The sequence below is a fragment of the Podarcis erhardii genome, assembly GCF_964252035.2.
Source record: "Podarcis erhardii genome assembly, chromosome: 2".
Lineage (NCBI taxonomy): Eukaryota > Metazoa > Chordata > Lepidosauria > Squamata > Lacertidae > Podarcis > Podarcis erhardii.
Window position 1 is genome coordinate 73,559,517 of NC_138498.1, and position 20,815 is coordinate 73,580,331.

Consider the following 20,815-nt stretch of genomic DNA (forward strand, 5'->3'; position numbering starts at 1 on the left):
TGCAGCTGTATAGCTGAGTCCCAAGATATACATAAGGTCTAATTATTGTCTGCCTGTCACAGGGGCTGATGTTAGGTGCCCTTATAGCCAGTTCCGAGGCCTGAACACAAACAGTATCAGGATGATCACAAGGCTTGGTTGGTCTGGATCTCAGAGTTCTCAGTGTAAGCCCTCTGACAAAATGAGATTGGCTCACCTGTACTCATTTTCTTTTCAAAAGCAGCCACACTCAAGTAAACAGTAATGTCAGCAGTGATCCTAAGATTGATATTTCTGCAGACTCATACTGCATGACAAGGGGAAAGAGCTGTTAACATTTCTCCTGTCCTTTGAGGCTAGGGACAGGTGGCAACCCTGATGTTCAGTAGGTATTTCAGCACTTTTGAGAGCAGAGACGGACAGGTCTCTGGGCTGCTGTCTGCTGCTATTTGTTGCTTGGCAGCATCACCAAGTTCCATCGTGACCTCAAATTAGTTTTCTCACAACAAGCAAGAAATGCAGGGCAGAGAGCCATATGACCTGCTGTAATACCTGAGGAGAGCTTACACAATAACCAGAGGCTGGAAAATGAGGAGGAGAAACAAATCCCTCCTTTCCACTTATTTCAGAACAGCTCTGATAAGTGTTGGCCAGAGTTGGTTCAGGGTTATATCAGTAACACCCACCACCAAAACAAAACAAGATTACTAACTGTCATATACAGACAGAACAGAATGCCTGCCCATAGCTAGTATTTGTTATATTTACATTTCCACAGTACAGTGGTATCTCGGGTTACATACGCTTCAGGTTACATACGCTTCAAGTTACAGACTCTGCTAACCAGAAATAGTGCTTCGGGTTAAGAACTTTGCTTCAGGATAAGAACAGAAATCATGCTCCGGCGGCGCGGCGGCAGCAGGAGGCCCCATTAGCTAAAGTGGTGCTTCAGGTTAAGAACAGTTTCAGGTTAAGAACGGACCTCTGGAACGGATTAAGTACTTAACCCGAGGTACCACTGTATGCACAAAACATAGCACTGCAAGCTTAAGCATAACAATATTTTGGTCCTGTACTATATGGACATACATTTCTCATAGATATGAGACTGTAGCTTCATCAAGGTCCACCCTGCCTCCTTCGGTCATGTGATGCCAGATATATTTGACGTATAAAGATAGTATATAGTAGGCAATATCTTCATATTCCTAATTACAGCTGATAAGACATAGAAACCTGGACCCCAGTGACCGACTTCATCCTGAACATTCACTGTCACAAGATTTGCTTCCTTTCTGCTTTTCAGGTTTGCAGCTGACATTTTGGGGTACTGAAGTGGACATTAGAATATTATTCTAAAGCTTCAGCTTTTGGACTTTGTCATCTACCTGTTTCCACTACTGAGAACCTCACATTCCAAAGTACAAAATCCTGAGAGCTGCTGGAAATATTTGCCCTCAATGAAACTGGAACAAAAGGCTACAGCTCTGCCTTAGAGAATTAGAGGTAAAGAATCTGTTACATCTATAATTCCTCCTCTCCAGCAAGCAACAAGTGATGGATTGAAAACTACAAATTTCAGCCTGACTGCGCTACATTTCTGCCTACAAATAGTAGAGTTACACAACCGACTGTAGCAGTGCACAGGAATTGGGTAAATAGCTTCTAGCACTTACGGTGAAGCTCAGCTGAACTCATGGCTGGGAAGCTGCCACAATGGCTGCCCACAACAGCAACGCAAACACGTTCGGATCTCGCCTATCTATATATTTCAAACAACTGTGTTTATCCACCCTAATAAACTTATGTTGGCAAGTTCACAACAGAAGCATTCCTTGAGGCTGCATGATTCCTGGGAGTCTTTACAAAGGCAGGAATGGGGGTTGCTAAGCAATTGGAGGTTAAAATAAAACAAGCCATCCCCCAATTCAATTGTTTTGTTGCTAAAAGAAAAGCACTTGGTGGTTTAATAAAATATATAGTGATTTATTTTCAGATTAGATATAAATTCTGAGCAAGAATATATATGTTGAGAGCAACGCTCATAAATTCTTGCAGCGAGACTGCAAAAGGGCAAGGAACAGCTCCAGTCAGATCAGCCCATCAGGAAGCAGAATGGATCAGAAGATACAGCAGGGTTTTTCCCCCCCTTCCCCTTCACTTCTCATTTCTAAAAGGATGTTGCTCTGTTTTACGCACACCATGCATTGCACTAAAGAAGTTCATCAATAACATGTGGCACTGGGCCCAAAGCTTAGTGCTAGAGAGAGGATGTCAGGAGTCAGATGGGTTCTACAAGCTGGGGTGACAACAGTCTGACCTGGAGCTCCCAATGCACTTCTTGAGTTTATACTAGGGAAAATAGAGGAAATGTGTGTGGGGGCTCACTCTTAGTACAGCTAGAACACATTATGTTACAATGCAAAAATTAAATCAAATTATGTCGAAGTGTCACCCATCCACCCGCCCACCTTTTTTCTTTAGGGTATTATGTACACACGTCAGCAGTCTATGCAGAGTGAACTTGATGATCTTGGACCACTGTCTATATTTCTTTTTATCTCATCTAACAGGATAAAATTTATTAAGCCCTTGTATGCTCTCTGGAAAAAAGTTGGGGTTCAATTGTGGTCAGGACCACCAACAAGTACAGCAAGCACTGATTTACTGGGCCTTAGAACCAGCAGCACCCCCCAGATTCTCAGCTTCCTTCCTTCCTTCCTTCCTTCCTTCCTTCCTTCCTTCCTTCCTTCCTTCCTTCCTTTGTAAGTCTATAGCCCTCCTGGGGGGGGGAGAGCTATGAAAGGAAATGTGCATGTCCCCTTCGAAGTAATTTATGCAAAATTAGCAAACCTGGCTGCTCCCACCATTCAGTGTTTCAAGCCAATGAGTGAAGTTAGAGTTGTGATTGATGAGTGAGTTGTTTGGACACTGTGATAGGAATCTCTAGGGTCCTAAAGAGCTGCTGGTTTCCCCTCTCCTTTAGTTCACTTTTCCAGTTTCTGTCTGTCTTATTTTCTAGCATTCTTCCTGTTGTGGCTTTGGCTGAGATTTTCTGCAAATACTACTGCAATATAACTGTGGGGGGTTGTTAAATAATCCCATCCCCAATTGGGAAGTGCAAAATGGGAAAACTTTGCAAAGAGCTTTAGGTATGGCTCTTGCTGGGTGGGAGCTAAAGACCAGGCACTCATTAGGAACCCAACTATTCAAAAGCAAGTCTCTTTGTGTTTTATGGGACCTGCTTACTCTCAGGTAAGTGAGTAAAGGATTATAGGCTAGGCTTTGGTTTAAGGTTGGCACTAGGGTAAAGCAGGGTTATTGTGCCTTTAACAGCTGTGTGGAAGGCAGACATTCAACAAGATTCAGATTTTCAAGCATGGACATTCAGTTATGGAGAAAGCTTCATCTGTTTGCATTCTGTCTATCAACCATATTATAACGTGTGTGGCTACTGTTTCATTTTTGGACCCTCCACCTGCAAAATACGACACAAAACATGCAAATTTGTGCCAATTTGTGTTTTCTTTTGCAAGTGGGCCAGCATCACTCCCCTATCCACATACAGAAAATTCTGCCTGCAGGTTTGATTGTGGTTATCACCAATGCTTTTTTTTCTTTCTTAAAAAATGTTTAGGGGTACTCTCATTTTGACTCAAGAAAATCACCATTTTATAGTTCAAATTGGGAAAAATAAATACAGTAAATGGACAAAAGTACAAAGACTCACAAAATGTTTAGGGGTATGCGTAGCCCTGCGTCTCCATCCCCCCAGAAAAAAAGCACTGGTTACCACTACAACTACTGCTACTACTTGTTATGGAACCACCTCCCTCCCAGCTTGAGCGCTCTGCCTTGATGCTGCCAAGTCCTCAATGCAGCAAAACATTTAAGTGTTTGCTTCGTAGTATCACTATATGAGAGCATAGTATAACTCTTTCTAGGCTTTGGGGGATTAGAACATCTGAGTGGAGGTAAGGATTGCCAATTGATTGTCAGTTTATAAGGATTAGCTGCAATGAACGTCTCCAATTCCCAAAACAAGCGAGCAAATAGATCAAAACCGGTTAATAGAACTGTAGAGTTCTTCTGTCCACCATATTAAAAGAGATCTCCACTTTTTAAAACACACACACACACAGAGAGACACACGCACGCACATATTTGTGTCTGCCAGGTGCTGCTGGAACAGGACTGGGCTCTGAAGGAAGGATGAGGGGAAAGAATAAAATTCTTCCCAATTATTGGCGTAGAGTCTGTCCCTAAAATTTCACACACGCCCATCACATCTGTCAGAAATGATATGCTCAAAGAGACACATATAAATAAAACAAAATGAATGACTAAATAAATAAAGGACCTTAAAGTATCTTTAAAGAGTGCTTGATGTGAAACAAGACGACCACCCCCCTTGAGGAAATGTAATTGGGAGCAGCCTGAAGCAGCCTCGAGGGGGAGGGGCTCATTGCTGTCCCTGGTGTCCTGACGAGATCACATTGGACACAGATACTGAGCAGGTGGGGGGGGGGTGGAGGCACATAGGAGGGATGGACATGTTTCCTTGCTTTCATTCTCTATGTGTAGTGACCTTCCTGTCAATGCTAGTTATCCTTGCAGTTGTGGACTCAGGGAAAAACCCAGAGTAGAGAAAGTTTCCACAGTATAAACAGCAGAAGCAGAGAGAAGGGGCAAGAGGGAAGAAAACAACCTAATGGACTGATGCTCCACTGCTCATTGGAAATCAAGTCAACATGGGAAGATGAGTGGGGTAGGATGTGTTGGAGAGGGGGGTGGAAATCACACCCACTCCCCAGCCCGGTGGAGAAAAGGCAATCGAAAGCAATTACATGGACCCTCATAGTTTCCACAGGGGGTGCCAGATGAATAGTGCGCTGATCAGAAGGGACTGGCTTCATCAGGACAACAAGGAGCCTCAAACAATGGTTGCCCACAAAAAGAGAAAGGAAGAGTGAGATGAAAGAATCTGAGCTGATACAAACAAGGGAGCCCGTGGAGCCCAGCGAAACAAACAACTGACATTGTCTGTTCAGCAGGCTGGAATAACAACATTTGATACCCAAGACGCACTCACTGCACTATTGTGCCACAAAGAAGCTGCAACAAGAAAAGAGAGAAGGATGCTATTGCAATTCAGGAAGCTCAATGCCATTCAAAGCCAATAAAATCCAGCAAATTGGGGCTATTTTGTAGTTTTCCTAAACAACTGCAAACCATTCCTTTTGCTATCTGAAAACATATAGTGAAAACACATGAAAAGGTCAACCACTCATGTGATTATTTACTATGTGTGGCTCATCACTGTGGGTTAAACCACAGAGCCTAGGACTTGCCGATCAGAAGGTCGGCGGTTCGAATCCCCACGACGGGGTGAGCTCCCGTTGCTTGATCCCTGCTCCTGCCAACCTAGCAGTTCGAAAGCACATCAAAGTGCAAGTAGATAAATAGGTACCGCTCCAGCGGGAAGGTAAGCGGCGTTTCCATGCGCTGCTCTGCTTTGCCAGAAGCGGCTTAGTCATGCTGGCCACATGACATACGCCGGCTCCCTCGGCCAATAAAGCGAGATGAGCGCCGCAACCCCAGAGTCGGTCATGACTGGACCTAATGGTCAGGGATCCCTTTACTTTTTAATGTTGTAACCTGCCATGGGACCTAGGGTGAAGGGTAGGCAATAAATAAATAAACTTAAAGTTGACCTTCAGAATCAGTCACTTTGATGATTAATGCGTTGAGCCCACATTTGGATCCTGCACACAGTTACTTAAATAATCAATCAATTAATCAATCCATTTATTAAACCAATTATAAAGTCTCAAGATTTGAGGAAATAAAACTTTCAGCACTGCAAATTGCATGACAGCCATACCATCAACATTAACTGAGGTGCCGGAACACCAAAGTTATACGAACATTTGCAAAACGGGATTTCACAGGTAATGTTAGAGAATATCATTATGAGGATTCAGTGGAGGTGTACACATAGCGTACACTGACCACTGCCAACAAAAATGACACTTGAGGAATACTATCTTGAGAACAAAAACTGAATGAGCCTTTACACACAGTGATTGTGTGTGGGTGTGATACACAAACACACACAGACATACATGGAAGAGAGGTGTACAGAGAGATAGATAGCTCTTGCATATAATCTGTGTCACTAACCATTCTGTCCATTTGACTGTTTTCCTCTGCAAAGCTGACTGCAGTGGAGTGACACAAAGTCTGTTTGACGTGAAGGGAACAAATTATTCACAACCTCCCTGCAAATTGTTAAGCCATGTGGCAGCGCATATAAAATGAGAGAGAAAAGAGGAAAACTCAATCCTCTGCCTGGCAAAGCGATCAGGGGGAAAGCACTAACTGGAAAAGATGAAAGATTAAAAATGTCACCAGGAGAACATCGCTGTGAACACTCATCCATGTTACAATCCAAGGAGCTACCTGACACATGGACTCAAACTTGCAAAATGAAAGTGCCTCAGAAGGGTAAACCTGTCACTTTAGGAAGCATTGGTTTTATACCCAAATTTGTTTACCGATGAAACAGAGTACTCTCCTGTTGTAGACACATGAGCCAACAGCAGCAATATAAACCTATTAAAAGTCTCCAACCTCGTGAAATAGTGAGTATTCCCCCCCCATTACTTCTGTAAGCTATTAGAAAAACCAAAAACCTTTTAGTTTTTTTAAAAAATGAATTTGGTGAGTACTTGCAATGGAAAAAGATAGTACCTGTGCCTACAAGGTAGCTTCCACATGACACAATAAATATGTTGGCTTTGTGACTGATGTGACACAAATGCCTTAAAGTAGTTTGACAAACAAAAATTAATTTTTAGTTTTCCCCACTCCATGCTAGTTTCATACTTGGATAGCAAATGTAACCGAATGCTCCTCCGTACAAAATATTTTCTTCACACAGAGAACTAAACACTGAGAGAAAAAGTTCTAGCCTAGCTATTTCCCTGATATGCTAGTTTTCTATATGAAGACATTGTTTTTTTCTGTGAAGGAACAGCCAGTCATGTGAGTTCTTACCCACAACATGCAGTCCGAAGTGGTACAGATGAGACAAAGGCTTACTTCTTCAGTAAAGATTAGGCTATAGTGCCAATGCTTCAATAAACGTAGAGGAGAAATCACAAAAGAACTCCTGTTTATTATTACATCTTGTTACAATTACATACCATATTTCATGCAAGGAATGAAATACCATATAGCATACACTGTTCTCCCCTCCATCCATTTTCTCCTCGCAACAACACTGTAAAAGTTAGGCTGAGGGAGGAAGTCACACAAGGTCACCCAGTGAACTTCATGACTGTATAAGGATTTGAACTTGGCTCTACTCTTTCCTAATCTAATACTTTAACCACTATGCTACACTACACCAACAAGTGTATTATGGTTCCTTGAAGATTTTAATAAATATTGTTGCTGGGTCATAGCCAAGGTCCATTTAGCTCACATCCTTTGACTATGGTGATCCAGATTATGTGAGGATGGAGGGGATCAAAAGCAAAACACGATGGTAATATTCATATACTGTTCTTAAATCTTTAATAATTTCTGGAGAATCTGAGCTCTTGACTACCAGGGCCAAAGGAAACCAAGAGAGCTGAAGCTAAAAGAGTGGTTTAGCCAACGTTTAAAAAAGCAATTTATGCTAGTTGCCATCATAGCATTCTGTAGCAATAAATGTCATAAAATAATCATTTGAGCATTTTGTGGAGTGATTCATCTTTTCATTTTTCATAAGCCTACAGTCTGTCAGTTTCAGGCAAGGAATACGGTTTGGAACTTGAATGTTAGATGAACTTTTCCCTTGCACATTTTCTCTATATCACTCATCTATATTTATACAAGACAGTTCCTAACATTCTGCCCCACTCTCCTAATTGTCCATTATACTGTAGTATGACCAAAAAAGGGTGAAAAAAGATCTCAGGATGGGGCTATGCCATTCAAGCATCCCATGACAGCTGGTGGGGGTAATCAGGGACAGAGGAAGGTGCCTCATTCCAGGTGACACTATTTGTCCAACTAGCCCAGTACTGTCAACTACTCTGACTGTCAGTCACTCTCCAAGGTTTCAGGCAGCTGTGTTTCTTATCACCTACCTGAACTTTTAACTGGAGATTCCAGGGATTGAATCTGGGATGTTAGGCATCCAAAATATGTTCTCTACCACTGAGTTATGACGTCTAGCCTAAGCAACAGACTTAGGCTGTTGGAAGATCATAGAATCAAATAATTGTTGAGTTGGAAGGGACCATGTGAGTCATCTAGTCCAACCCCCTGCAATGCAGGAATCTCTTGCCCAACATGGGGCTCGAATCCACAATGTGGAGATTAAGAATCTCAAACTCTACTGACTGAGCTATCCAGACTCCCAATATGTTCAATATGTATCACAATGTTCCCTGTATAATTCCCCAAGAGGTAAGTTTTTGAAATACCGTATTTTTCTGTCTATAAGACACCCCCCATGTATAAGACACCCCCTATTTTGGGGGACTCAGATTTAAGAAAATGGGATTTAAGAATTATGGGGCGTCCTATCTATGTATAGGACGCCCCATAATTTTTGACATTATTTTAAAGGAAAAAAACCTAGTCTTATACATGGAAAAACACGGTGCATCCTTCTGTTTCCTTTTTGAACAGTATTGATAAAGCCTATAAACAAGTATATCATAATAATATGTATACCGTTTCAATTCTATTAATGTTTAATTGTTTTTAATGATTTTTTTTTGTTTTTGTTTTTAGTGATTCTTGGTTTTATCTGGAAGCTACCTTGAGTGCCATCAAGGGGAAAAGCACAATATAAATAAATAATAAATAAAATAAAATGAATCTGATAGGGTTAACTATGTAATATATATACAGTGCCTTTGCTCTAGCAGCTCAAATGATGAGATTAAAATGCATCACACAAAATGAGATTTAGTGAACCAGGGATCAAATGCTTCTCTTAACTTGATTGTAGTTTTGTGATGGTTAATGATTTTTAGGAAATAAATTTAACTAACTGAACCCATCTCATTGATTACATCCACTTACTTGCTTCATTTATTCATATAAACAAATAGCTTCATTAACTCCTACCTCCAATTCTAGATGCCTCATTGACAAGGACCTAATCAGATATGTCTTAGTGTGTATGTGCACATGTGCAAAGTTTTCTACACACACAGCATAGTTCAGTGGTTGAGAGTATTGGGAAATCACTATTTGAATCCGTATGAAGTCCCATGGACCTGGGGCCTGTCACTGTCTCTCAGCCTAACCTACCTCAGAAGGTTTTTGGGAAGACAAAATGGAGGGGAGAGAACTGTGTGCCTTGAGCTCCTTGGAGGAAAGGTAGAGTAGAAATACAACAACAACAACAACAACAACAACAACAACAACAACAACAACAACAACAACATTTTATTAAAGTATTTGGAATGACATCTAACTCAAGAGCTGGTCCTGGGATAACCACTCTCTATTTTATATACCCAGTAACAAAACGAAACAAGAATTTCAAGCAAACCATACTGCCCCAACAAATTGTATTTTCTTAGCATCAGCTGCTGCTCCTGGGCACCTTAGCTTACTGGGGAAAGGAAACTTAAGTGAAGCCCAAGTAGTTTTCCCATCCTGAAAGTCCCAATCATTTTGCTTTTTCCCCTTGAGAAAGATTTAGATCAAGTGGCCTTCCATATGCTTTAGCATGGATGCTTTAGCTGAAATTCCTGCACTGCAGGACTAGAAGACACTTTGGGTTCTTCCCAAAGACTCTCCTCCCTGGAAGAGAGGGGAGTGGTTGTGGGCAGGAGCCCGAGCTCCACCTCCTGGCCAGGGGCCGTAGCCCCCGCCCCTCCTCACCTGGCTGGTGCCCACGCCCACCGGAGGCAGCCAACCAGGTGTCTCCGGGGGGCATGTTTAGCAGCTTAATTCTGCGGGGCCAGCTCCGCCTCCTCCTCAGTCGTTCTATGATTCTATGTTGCTGGACTCCCAACCGCCATCAGAAAGTGGGGGAACTATGAGAACTGTAGTTGAACAACACCTGAGCCACAGATTTCCTATCTGTGATTTAGCTATCACCCTGCTTATTTTAATTGCTCTTCTTTTTCTTTCCTTCTTTCCTTCTGTTACGCCTATTTTAATGGCAGGGAGCAAACTGTCAGGACTGTTCTAAATGAGCATGGTAAGATAGCCGCATGCAGAGCTTCCAAAAGCATTCAGCATATAAACACTGCTTTAAATAGTTAAATGCTACAATTTAAAAGTACTTTTAAAACATATTGTGAGGTCATTCTAGGATGCCTAGATTCATTTCTGTTTTGCCACAGTCTTAACGTGTGACCTTTCAATTCAATCAGAGGTAGATATTTTGAAACTACAAAGGGCCCTTGGGCATCTGATTTTCATGAAAATTTGCTGGAGCTATGGGACTATACATGCCCTTTTAACCTTTGAAAAATCTTTCTCTTAATCTTGCTGCCCTTTATTTCCCTGGCTATAAAAGGGGGATATGGGATTTACTTCATCTTTCCCACTGGAGAATATAAAGGCAGGCACATTAAGTGTGAGTGTGTGCCTTTCATACACACTAAAATAACAAGATACAGAGAATATAACAGAGAAAGCGTGTTCTCTCTAGCAGAGAGCACGTGTTGCGGTTGGGAACAGGCCACCCTCCAGTGACTAGGCAAATTTAGTTGAATTCCGACCATTTAAATGGTTAAACTGGGTTGCTGGGGTGTTTTGATTGTTGCCATTTCGGAGGAGGGGTCAGAGTCTATATATACAGGGGCCAGTCTTTGGCACGGCCTCTTGGCCGTTTTGCATCGGATCAAGGAGCTGCTTAAAGACGGTTGTATTGAACCTGCTTGAATTCTTAATTTCTTGCTCTTATTTCCTCCCATTTGATTCTCTACCCCCCCCTCTCCTTTCTATATTTTCTTCCTCTCCCTTCCCCTTTGCCGTTTCCCTTCTTATTCTATTGGTTCTGTTTTACCCAGTTTTATTCCCTTCTTTATTTGAGTAAGACAGCCACTGCTTTATAATTTAAAGGCTGAGGGTGGGGATCCCCCCCCCGGCCTGGGGTAGGCCTTGGGGGGCAGGCTTGCGGCCACGTTTGGACCGCTGGATCATACACCCCCACACGATCGCTGGTGCCGCGGCTGTGGATCGCGGCTGTCTCCTCGCCCCCACCACCATCACCCCACGGTTTTAGGCCTTGCGTCGGCCTAGGGAGCCGGCGTGGTGAGCGGCCTGCTCCCACCCGGCTCTAAGTGCGTGGGTGGTGCGGCGGAGCTCCCGCGGCGGCGGATCGCGGCCGTTTCCTCGCCCCCGCCCCCGCCCCCGCCCCGTGGTTGGGCCTGGCGTCGGCCTGGAGAGCCGGCGCGGTGAGCGGCCTGCTCCCGCCCGGCTCTGGGAGTGTCGGTGGTGCGGCGGGACTTCCGCGGCTGCGGTTCGCGGCCGTCTCCTCGCCCCCGCCACCACCCCCACCCCGTGGTTAGGCCTAACGTCGGCCTAGAGAGCTCCCGACGGGCCGCGGACGCGCTGTGCCTCCCCCTCGTCGGGATCGCGGCCACCCCCGACCGCCAGGCCCTGCCGGGCTGCTTCTCCCTCCCGACCTGCTTACCTGTTAGGGAGGCTTCGAAGCGCGCCCGGCCCCGGTTCCTTGGCGCGGCTGCTGCGCTCGGTCCTCTGGAGCCTCTGTGGGGGGGAGATTAATTAAATTTCGCCATTGGTGTGGCGCGGTGAGCGGCCTGCTCCCGCCCGGCCCTCGGTGCGCGGGTGGCGCGGCGGAGATCCCGCTAGCCGTGCCTGTGCATTTGAAGCTGCGGGCAGGCCGAGGCTTCGGCGCGGCCTGCATTGTATTGTTTATCTGCCTTGGCTCCAATAGCTTCCTGGCCCTCTGGTGGCCACCTGGAGCAACTGCAGGCTGTTTGCTTGCGAGCTTCCCTAGTGGCTCAGAGTAGCACTGCAGCTCTTTAGCTCATTGTCTAGTGCAAACAGAGCCACCTTCTGGCCGGCCTAGGTATAACAGCCTGCTGTGAACTTAGCTCATAGTAGCTCTACCTAGTGACTCGGCCTGGTATTGCGCCTCCTCCCATTGTGCTTAGACTGCTAGTGCCCCCCCCCCGCAGGACGGCATTAGGGGGCGCACTGTGTTATAATCATAGAGTCACTTAAATTGATTATCTTTCCCTGAATTTTATTTCAGTAGTAATTTAGTTCCTTAATTTGGTTAGTCAAGCGTTACTTAAGTGATCGGTTGGTTCTCTAGTGGGTACTTCATCAGTGCTCCAGAGTAAAGGGCCTTTTTTGGCCGTTCCTTGTTTAATTAATTTCAAAGTTGACAGTTTTGCTCGGAATTTTGATAGGGGTCTTCTTTATCTTCTTTGTTTAACTAGCAGGTATGGCTCCAAAGAAAGCTTCAACCCGCACTGGCCCACCTATTTCTGCAAAGCGGCCTATTAGGGGGCCATCTCAAGCGCTGCGCTCATCGGCTCCAAAACAGCCAGCGGGGCGGGTGCAGTCCTTGGTGGCAAGCATGGCCGGTGATCCAGAAGCCTTGTCTCGATTCGCGGCGGATATGGACGGTTTCCTGCAACAATGTTCCAGTCAGCCATCCACGTCTGCAAGGCCGCCTTATACAGCGAGGGTGTCGTCGCCGGTGTCATCTGCCTCTAGCGGGGATGGAAGAGAAGGGCTGTCAGCTGGGGATGGTGGAGTCGATTCCCGGTTAACACAGCCCCGTTACTCACCTGCAGTTCGTGGCCTTTCACGAAGGACAAGTTGTTCTTCCAGGAGGGCACCGGGGAGAAGGAATCCTCCGGCACCTACCAGCCGCCGGGGCAGGAGTGCCCACCCCTCTGCTGAGGTGGCTGGTTCTGGCCTTTCACTTCTTGTCTCTTCTCCTTCAGCTGCAGATTTAGCGCAGGAGCCGGGTGCTTCTCAACCTAATTCCGACTCTGCCTCTTCTATGGAGGATAGCTTACCAGTCCCGGCTAAGAGATCTTTGGGGGGAAAGCGTCACCGCAGAAGATCTTCCCGGAAGCATGCCAAACGTAGAAGGGCGGACTCTTCTTCATCTTATACGGGTACGTCATCTAGCTCTGATGATGAGTCTGATAAATCAATGGAACTTTATTGGGGCTTTGGTGAGACGGCCTCGGGGCTCCCGAGGTGGGCCTGGGATCGGAGGGCCAATACACACCGTGCTAGGTACGGGGCCGTACAAGAATGTAGGGATGGTGTGCTGATACCTGACACCAAGGTCTCTACTAACTCGGCCAGGGACATTATTCCTGGTTCGCACCTGGCTACAAAGCTTCGGTCTAGGATATTGAATGGCCGTTATGTAGACATTTTCAAATTGGCCCCGCCGTCGGAGGATCAGGAGAAGGGGCCTTCTTACAAGAAGCGCCCTGGTGCCGCCATTGCAGACAGGACATTCGAACATTGGCTCGATTGTTTTCAAGTCTTTGCTGGCATTGTTGTGGCAGCCTATCCTCGGAGGTCCCTTCACTTATTTGTTTACTTATCCATCGTTCGCTCTGCCTTCACAAAAGCTGGTGAAAAGGCTGCGATCAAATACGATGAGAATTTCAGGCGCCGAGCGGCCAAGATTCCCACGGCCCGTTGGGATCGTAGGGATCTCGATGTCTGGACCACCCACGTGGCCCCGCTCATCGATAAGAAAGCGCCAGAACAGCAGAAATTCAAGCCGGCAGCCTTTAGAACTAGCCGCCGGCTCATATGCTGGGACTTTAACAAGGGCTCCTGTCAGCGGCAGGGGTGCAGATATGCCCATGTCTGTGACAGGTGCAATGGTTCGCATCCTGCTTCCTCTTGTTTTGGTGGTCGCCGGCCCTTTCGGGGGGCAGAGGGGGTTCTCAGCAAAACCAAAAACCAACCCCCTCCCCTGCAACTTCAGCAGCAGGGAAATAACGCTTTGACCTCCTTGGCATACACTCCGGTTCGCTTGCAGCCCCTGCAATTGTGGCTGCAGTCTTACCCCAATAGGGAGGCTGCGGTCTATTTGGACAATGGTTTTTCCGTGGGCTTTCGGATTCCTGTAGCCATGCCTCCCGTGGCACAGAATCCTGCTAACCAAAAGTCAATTCGCGAGCTGCCTCAGGTGGCTCGCAAGAAGATTGCGAAAGAGGTAGCCATGCAGCGTATGGCTGGCCCTTTTGATAGTCCTCCCTTTCATAATTTGCATGTATCCCCATTGGGTATCGTGCCAAAAAAGGCCCCTGGTGAATTTCGTTTAATTCATAATTTGTCACATCCCACAGGCACGTCAGTTAATGACGTTATTCCACCGGAGCTCTGCTCCGTGAGGTATGCTTCTCTTGATCAAGCGATCAAGATGATTAGGAAGTTCGGCCACGCAGCTTTATTGGCGAAATGCGATATCGAATCGGCGTTTCGCCTTTTGCCAATTCACCCGGAGGATTTTTGGCTGCTTGGTTTTCAATTTGAGGGCAGCTATTACTTTGACAAGGCTATGCCCATGGGGTGTTCGGTTGCATGTGCTGCTTTTGAAGCGTTTAGTACTTTTTTAGAGTGGGCCCTAAAATTTAAAACAGGTTTGGGCGGAGTCACCCATTATTTGGATGATTTTTTATTGGCCTCGGCGAGCGATACCGGCGATTGTGCGGTGTTGCTGCAGGCCTTTGCTGACCTTACACAGGAATTGGGGGTTCCCCTCGCCACTGGCAAGACGGAGGGTCCTGCAACTCAGCTTACTTACCTGGGTATCCTCTTGGATACAGTGGCTCAAACTTCCAGCTTGCCAGGGGACAAGTTGGTTGCCCTGAGGAAGGTTATAGAGGAGCTACTTCCTCTGAAAAAAGTGTCGCTCAGGCAACTCCAGTCGCTTTTGGGACATCTGAATTTCGCTTGCAGAGTGGTGGCTCCCGGGCGCCCCTTCTGTTCACGCCTGGCGCGTCTCACCGTAGGGTTGAAGGCTCCGCATCATCGGGTTCGCCTCTCTAGTGAGGTGCGTGCTGATCTTCGCATCTGGCTTGAATTCCTGGAGGAATTCAATGGGGTGTCCTTATGGCAAGACACTTTGAACTTGCATAATGACTTCCAAGTGCATTCCGATGCTGCAGGTTCACTGGGGTTCGGTCTTTACTGGAAAGGTCGATGGTGCGCTCAGCGTTGGCCGGCTGGGTGGCAGGGAAGTATGATTACGCGTGACCTAACTTTTCTCGAGTTTTTTCCAATTGCAGTGGCAGTGCACTTGTGGGTCGAGGAGTTCAGGAACCGTCGTGTCTGCTTCTGGACCGATAACCAGGCGGTGGTGACGGTGTTGGCCAAACTGTCATCTCGCTCGCCCAGGGTGTCTGCCCTTTTGCGGGCATTTGTTCTGCATTGCCTACGTTGTAATATAGTTTTTTCCGCTCGTTTTATTCCTGGGGTGTCTAACGAAATTGCTGATGCTCTGTCCCGTTTTCAGATGGAGCGGTTCAGACATCTGGTTCCAGAGGCGCGGAAACGTCCGGAATATTTCCCGGATCATCTCTGGAACCTTGGCAGCAATTAGTTTTTCAGGGAGTAGCGGCTTCGGTTTCCCCTTCTACCTTGAGATCTTACGGAAAAGCTTGGGCTGATTTTCTGGCATTTCTGCGCCAGTCAGCCAGGGGGCTAGCTGGGGTCCCACCCACCTCTTCGCAGGTGCTACAATATTTGGCTCATTTATTCCAGATGGGGCGTGCGGGCAAGACACTTAGGGTGCAGGCAGCTGCTATAGCATTTTTCTGTAAAATATATTTTGACACAGATCCTTGTGCGAAGTTTGTTGTTCGCAGAGCCCTTGAGGGTTGGGGTCGACTCTGTCCTTCTCGGCCACCAAACCGACGCCCCATCTCTTTTGAATTGTTGGGCAAGATGCGCAAAAAACTGCGGGTGGTGTGTTGGTCTGATTATGAGGCCCGCCTGTTTTCGGCTGCCTTCTCAATTGCCTTTTTTGGAGCATTGAGAGTGGGTGAATTAGTAGTGGAAGATCACAGGGATGGTCGTTCCAGGGGCCTTCTGCTCCAGGATGTGCAGCTATCCCCTGCGGAATTGAGAATCACGATCAGGCATTCAAAGACGGATCAGAGGGGCAAGGGGGCTCTCATTCGTCTCCCTGCCACTGGGGCGGCAGGCCCTTGCCCAGTAAAGGATGTTAACAAGTATCTAGTGGTGCGGGCACATGGGGATGGGCCGCTGCTCCGGCACGAGAATGGGTTATCCCTTACAAGGCATCAGTTTGCAGGGGTGATGCGTAAGGCGATCCTGGCATGTGGTGGCGTGGCTTCTGATTTTGCCCCCCATTCCTTCAGGATAGGGGCTGCCACGACTGCAGCTCACTGGGGTTTGTCGGCTGCTAGAATACAGGATTTGGGTCGCTGGAAGTCAAATGCGTTCAGGGGATATGTTCGCTAACGATTTGGTGTCTGATGCTGCTTTGTTTGTTTATCCCAGGTCGGTCAGCCGTACGCATCTGGATGGTGGGGCACAGCATCATCCATTGGGCTGGTGTTGCAGCACGGCAGTCCGGATTGGGGCCAGGTCTCGGCCTTCCTTCACATGTTCGGGTGTCCTGGCTGTCCAGACGAGGAATGCGTTGGTCGGAGTTTTTGCCACGAATTCGAAGTCAGTTGCTCCTGGAAGGGCCGCCAGACACTATCGTGGTGCAGCTGGGGGAGAATGACCTGGTTGCCATGGGCTGTTTATCATTACGTGCTGCAATTTTGGCTGACCTGGAGACGCTGAAGGCAATGGTGCCCATAGCGAAGATATTTTGGTCTAAGCTTTTGCAACGACGTGTTTGGTTGGGAAGTCGTTGCCCGGTGGCCACGGAAAGGGCCAGGAAGCGCATCAATGCGACTGTTTCCAAAAGGATTGTGGAGCTGGGTGGAGAGGTGATTTTTCACCATGAAATCTCCTATACTGCGGCGGCTCTCTTTAGAGCAGATGGAGTGCACCTTTCTGCTTCTGGGAATGAGGCTTGGCTAGGTGCGGTGGTGGCCAAGCTGAGGTCTTGGCTGGGGCTGTGAGTGGTTTGGCGGTGAGCTGAGGGCTCCATGGCGGTTAGGCATTGGTTAAATTGGTGCTTGGAGGGGTAAGTGCCTACCTCTCCAAATGATGCGAATGGGAATTCCGTTAAAGGAAATCCAGGGGCTTGCCATTCTTTCGTCCTTGTCCCCGGAGTCGGACTTGGGCCGTGCAAGCCCCACAGGAACATGAGGGTGAGAAGTAATGGTCTGCTTCCCGGCTTTATTTCTCACCCAATACTTGTTTCCCACGCTGGCTTCCGCTGGTGTCCGGAAGGCCAGCTCTGTCCCTGAGGGCAAGGACAGATAGTCATAACCAATGCCTAAGCAACCACTCACATTTGTGTATTTGAATAAAGTTGTGGCCCAAAAATTTATGCCAAAAACCTTAAACAAAAATTGATGTGTGAAGTGTGAATTATTGGGGGGCTACTGTGACTCAACACGCAAAGCGTGTTCTCTCTAGCAGAGAGCACGTGTTGCGGTTGGGAACAGGCCACCCTCCAGTGACTAGGCAAATTTAGTTGAATTCCGACCATTTAAATGGTTAAACTGGGTTGCTGGGGTGTTTTGATTGTTGCCATTTCGGAGGAGGGGTCAGAGTCTATATATACAGGGGCCAGTCTTTGGCACGGCCTCTTGGCCGTTTTGCATCGGATCACCCACCCTCCCGCCCTTTTATAGGGTGGTTTTTTGTTTTGCTCGCTTGACCTTGCTATTGCCTGTCATGGGGTCGTCCGCCTTGGTGCGGGGGCCTAGTAGGAATTTTGCCATCTGGCTGATTGGCTGGTGCCATTTGGTTTTTGCCTACTACGTAGCAAATCGTCACAACTTGTAAGGTTGGCGGTTAGGCATTGGTTAAATTGGTGCTTGGAGGGGTAAGTGCCTACCTCTCCAAATGATGCGAATGGGAATTCCGTTAAAGGAAATCCAGGGGCTTGCCATTCTTTCGTCCTTGTCCCCGGAGTCGGACTTGGGCCGTGCAAGCCCCACAGGAACATGAGGGTGAGAAGTAATGGTCTGCTTCCCGGCTTTATTTCTCACCCAATACTTGTTTCCCACGCTGGCTTCCGCTGGTGTCCGGAAGGCCAGCTCTGTCCCTGAGGGCAAGGACAGATAGTCATAACCAATGCCTAAGCAACCACTCACATTTGTGTATTTGAATAAAGTTGTGGCCCAAAAATTTATGCCAAAAACCTTAAACAAAAATTGATGTGTGAAGTGTGAATTATTGGGGGGCTACTGTGACTCAACACGCAACAGTATTATGGTGATAGAAGGTATCTCAAAGGCCATCTAGTCCAATTCCCAAAACTGGGCAGAAAAATCTATTGACCTTTCTTCAAGTTATCTGTTTTACAAGCATGACAGATGCAAAAAAAGGATGCAACAGCCCGATTCTTTGAATATTGCCACTTCAAGGCAATCCAAGCACCTGAGGGATGGAACTGCTTTCCTTCATTTTTCCAGTAAGGATGAGGGAGAGGGACAGGGCTTTGGAAAAGGTTGGGCAACAACAGGCTGGATGGGTGGGCTTTGTGGCGCCAGTGGTTTCTTGCTCTTAATACGTACCCCTTTCCCACTGAACAAATGCTCAGTCAAAAATACAAATAAAGGTTGACCTAGAATGCAAGAATACTTACTAGAAAAAGCTTGAACAAAATTAACAATGTTTTGAGTGTTGCAGCAATAGCTGATACAATGGCATTCTTGTGTTCATAACTGAGCATCTCTCCAAGTGTATTTGATGTCTTTTCATAAAAACAGCATAGCATATTTAATGGTTCAGAAGGGTTTCTCTGAAGTTTCATTTCTGAAAGATGAACCGAAGTCTGGATGCCGCAAAACAAGGGAGTCAGTCGTATGCTTGAATTTAAACACATGTGAGGATTTGTAAGACTAGTTTAATTATTAACAATGTGCTGAGATGCTCCACAAAGGGAGTGCATATTCTGCATGTCAGAACAGAGATTAAGATTTTAATTAGCTAATATGTTTTTCAATAAAGACAAATCAAAAGCTGTTCAAAATCTATGCTTTAAACAAAAAGCATACGTTCTTAACAAAGGCGCACACAGCTTTCAGAACCATTTCTGATTTGCATTTCCATTATGTCAGTCCACAGCTCCATGCATATACTACTATACTTTGACACACCCTTCCGCATACTTCTCTTCAAACTGAAAAGGGAGTGTCATAGATTGAGTCCCAAGACAGATACATTAGCTGCAGCTCCCGTTTCATGCTGCTGGACTCCAGCTCTCATCAGTTCCAGCCACAATAGTCAATAGTCAGGGATGCTAGTCTAGCAAGCTCTGCGGGTCAAATGTCCACCACCCCTGCAGGTAGACATTTTCACAAGTTAAAAGCAGAAAGAGCGTTCACACATTTGTCCCTGCTCCTGGACTCCATGCATTCAGCTGAAGGTCTGAATAAAGAGTGTGTTAAGTATAATTGTTTAATTGCACACTGAAGTAGAGAATGCCTGTATGCATATTGCTGAAGGTTTTAACATTGAAAAATTGCACTGCAGTATACTAAGCAAGAAAAAGCTCTCAAAGCTTCTAACTGAGTTGATAATTAACTGTTGATAGTCTCTGCTAGCACTCACATGGTGTTTAGATCATGTGAAGGTATTCAATTGCAAATCTTCATTTTGAAAAGGAGTTGCCTTTATCTTTTGTTCCCAGACACAGTGGGAGAAGGGTGTGTAAATGAGCTCCAAAAGCCTTAAGATGGATGCAGGGTAATGAAAGCTATGGGGGAGACTGAATTATTATTTTATATATTTAAGAAGAAGAACCTATCCTGAATATGCATATGCTTTATACAACTTTCTGGGTGTACCATTGATGTTTTTGTACCTGTTTTGAAGAAGCTCTGGTTAGTAAAGCTTTGAATAATACCTATGGCTCTGGACTATTTTTATTCAAAAAGGAGTCAGCTTTTATGTAACCAATACTTCCTGCTGCACAATATCTGCAATACTGTGTGCTTGTACTGGCAGAGCAACCGAACACGATCTCATTTTCCCCTCCATGTATTCACTGAACACAGATATATCATGTGACTAGGGCTAGTGAATCAGGCTGCTCAGGGGAAGGTGAGGCAAGGCAGAAAGGTCAATCTGGTGAGCCGAAAAGCCAATGATCAGAGAGGTGAGAGGCAAGAAAACAGGTAGGCAAAGAAGTGAATGAAAGCAGTTTGATTATAGCTTGATCTTTATCCCAGAAGACATGTTCCTCAGGCTGAGTCTGATCCTTCAGAGATAGTAATTGCAGCATTGCCTCCTGGCCATCTGCAATGATGGTGGGTAAGCACAGCAGACAGCAGGCCAACAGCTCCCTCTTCTGACAAGCTGACATCATGGTGCAAAGAGTAATTCATTTGTCTTATTAATTTAAATAGATTTTATATCCTACCTTTCTTCCATCATGGAACTCAAGATACAGTACATGGACCTCCCAGGCAGCCTGCCACACGCACTGACCAGCACCAGATCTGCTTAGCTTCTGCAAAGCAGCTGTATCATATGCCATCCGATCACATTCTGGGACCTGGCTCTGGCAGCCAGAGTGTACATATCAAAACTCCTGCAACCTTACAATCAAACAGGGCAACCAGAAATTTTATCGAGTCCACAAGGGATTGCTGTTGCTGCCAATCCATTTATATGGAGAGGGATCTGAAATTTAAAACATACATGTAGAAAGCCCCCTCTACGCCTGTTTTCAGTATTTTCTTCCAACATATTCCTC

General features: G+C 46.2%; 2 protein-coding genes across 5 annotated transcripts in view; one reads left to right on the forward strand and one right to left on the reverse strand.

Moving 5' to 3' along the window:
• The window catches only part of CACNA2D2 (calcium voltage-gated channel auxiliary subunit alpha2delta 2), a 541,532-nt gene that overhangs the window by 354,383 nt on the left and 166,334 nt on the right, over window positions 1–20,815 (reverse strand). The window lies entirely within an intron of this gene.
• On the forward strand, window positions 12,956–18,311 carry LOC309334408 (uncharacterized protein). Its single transcript, XM_081848613.1, has 2 exons — window positions 12,956–13,106; window positions 16,486–18,311. Exons 1-2 carry the CDS (start codon window positions 12,989–12,991, stop codon window positions 17,058–17,060), a joined length of 693 nt encoding a protein of 230 aa, XP_081704739.1. The 5' UTR covers window positions 12,956–12,988; the 3' UTR covers window positions 17,061–18,311.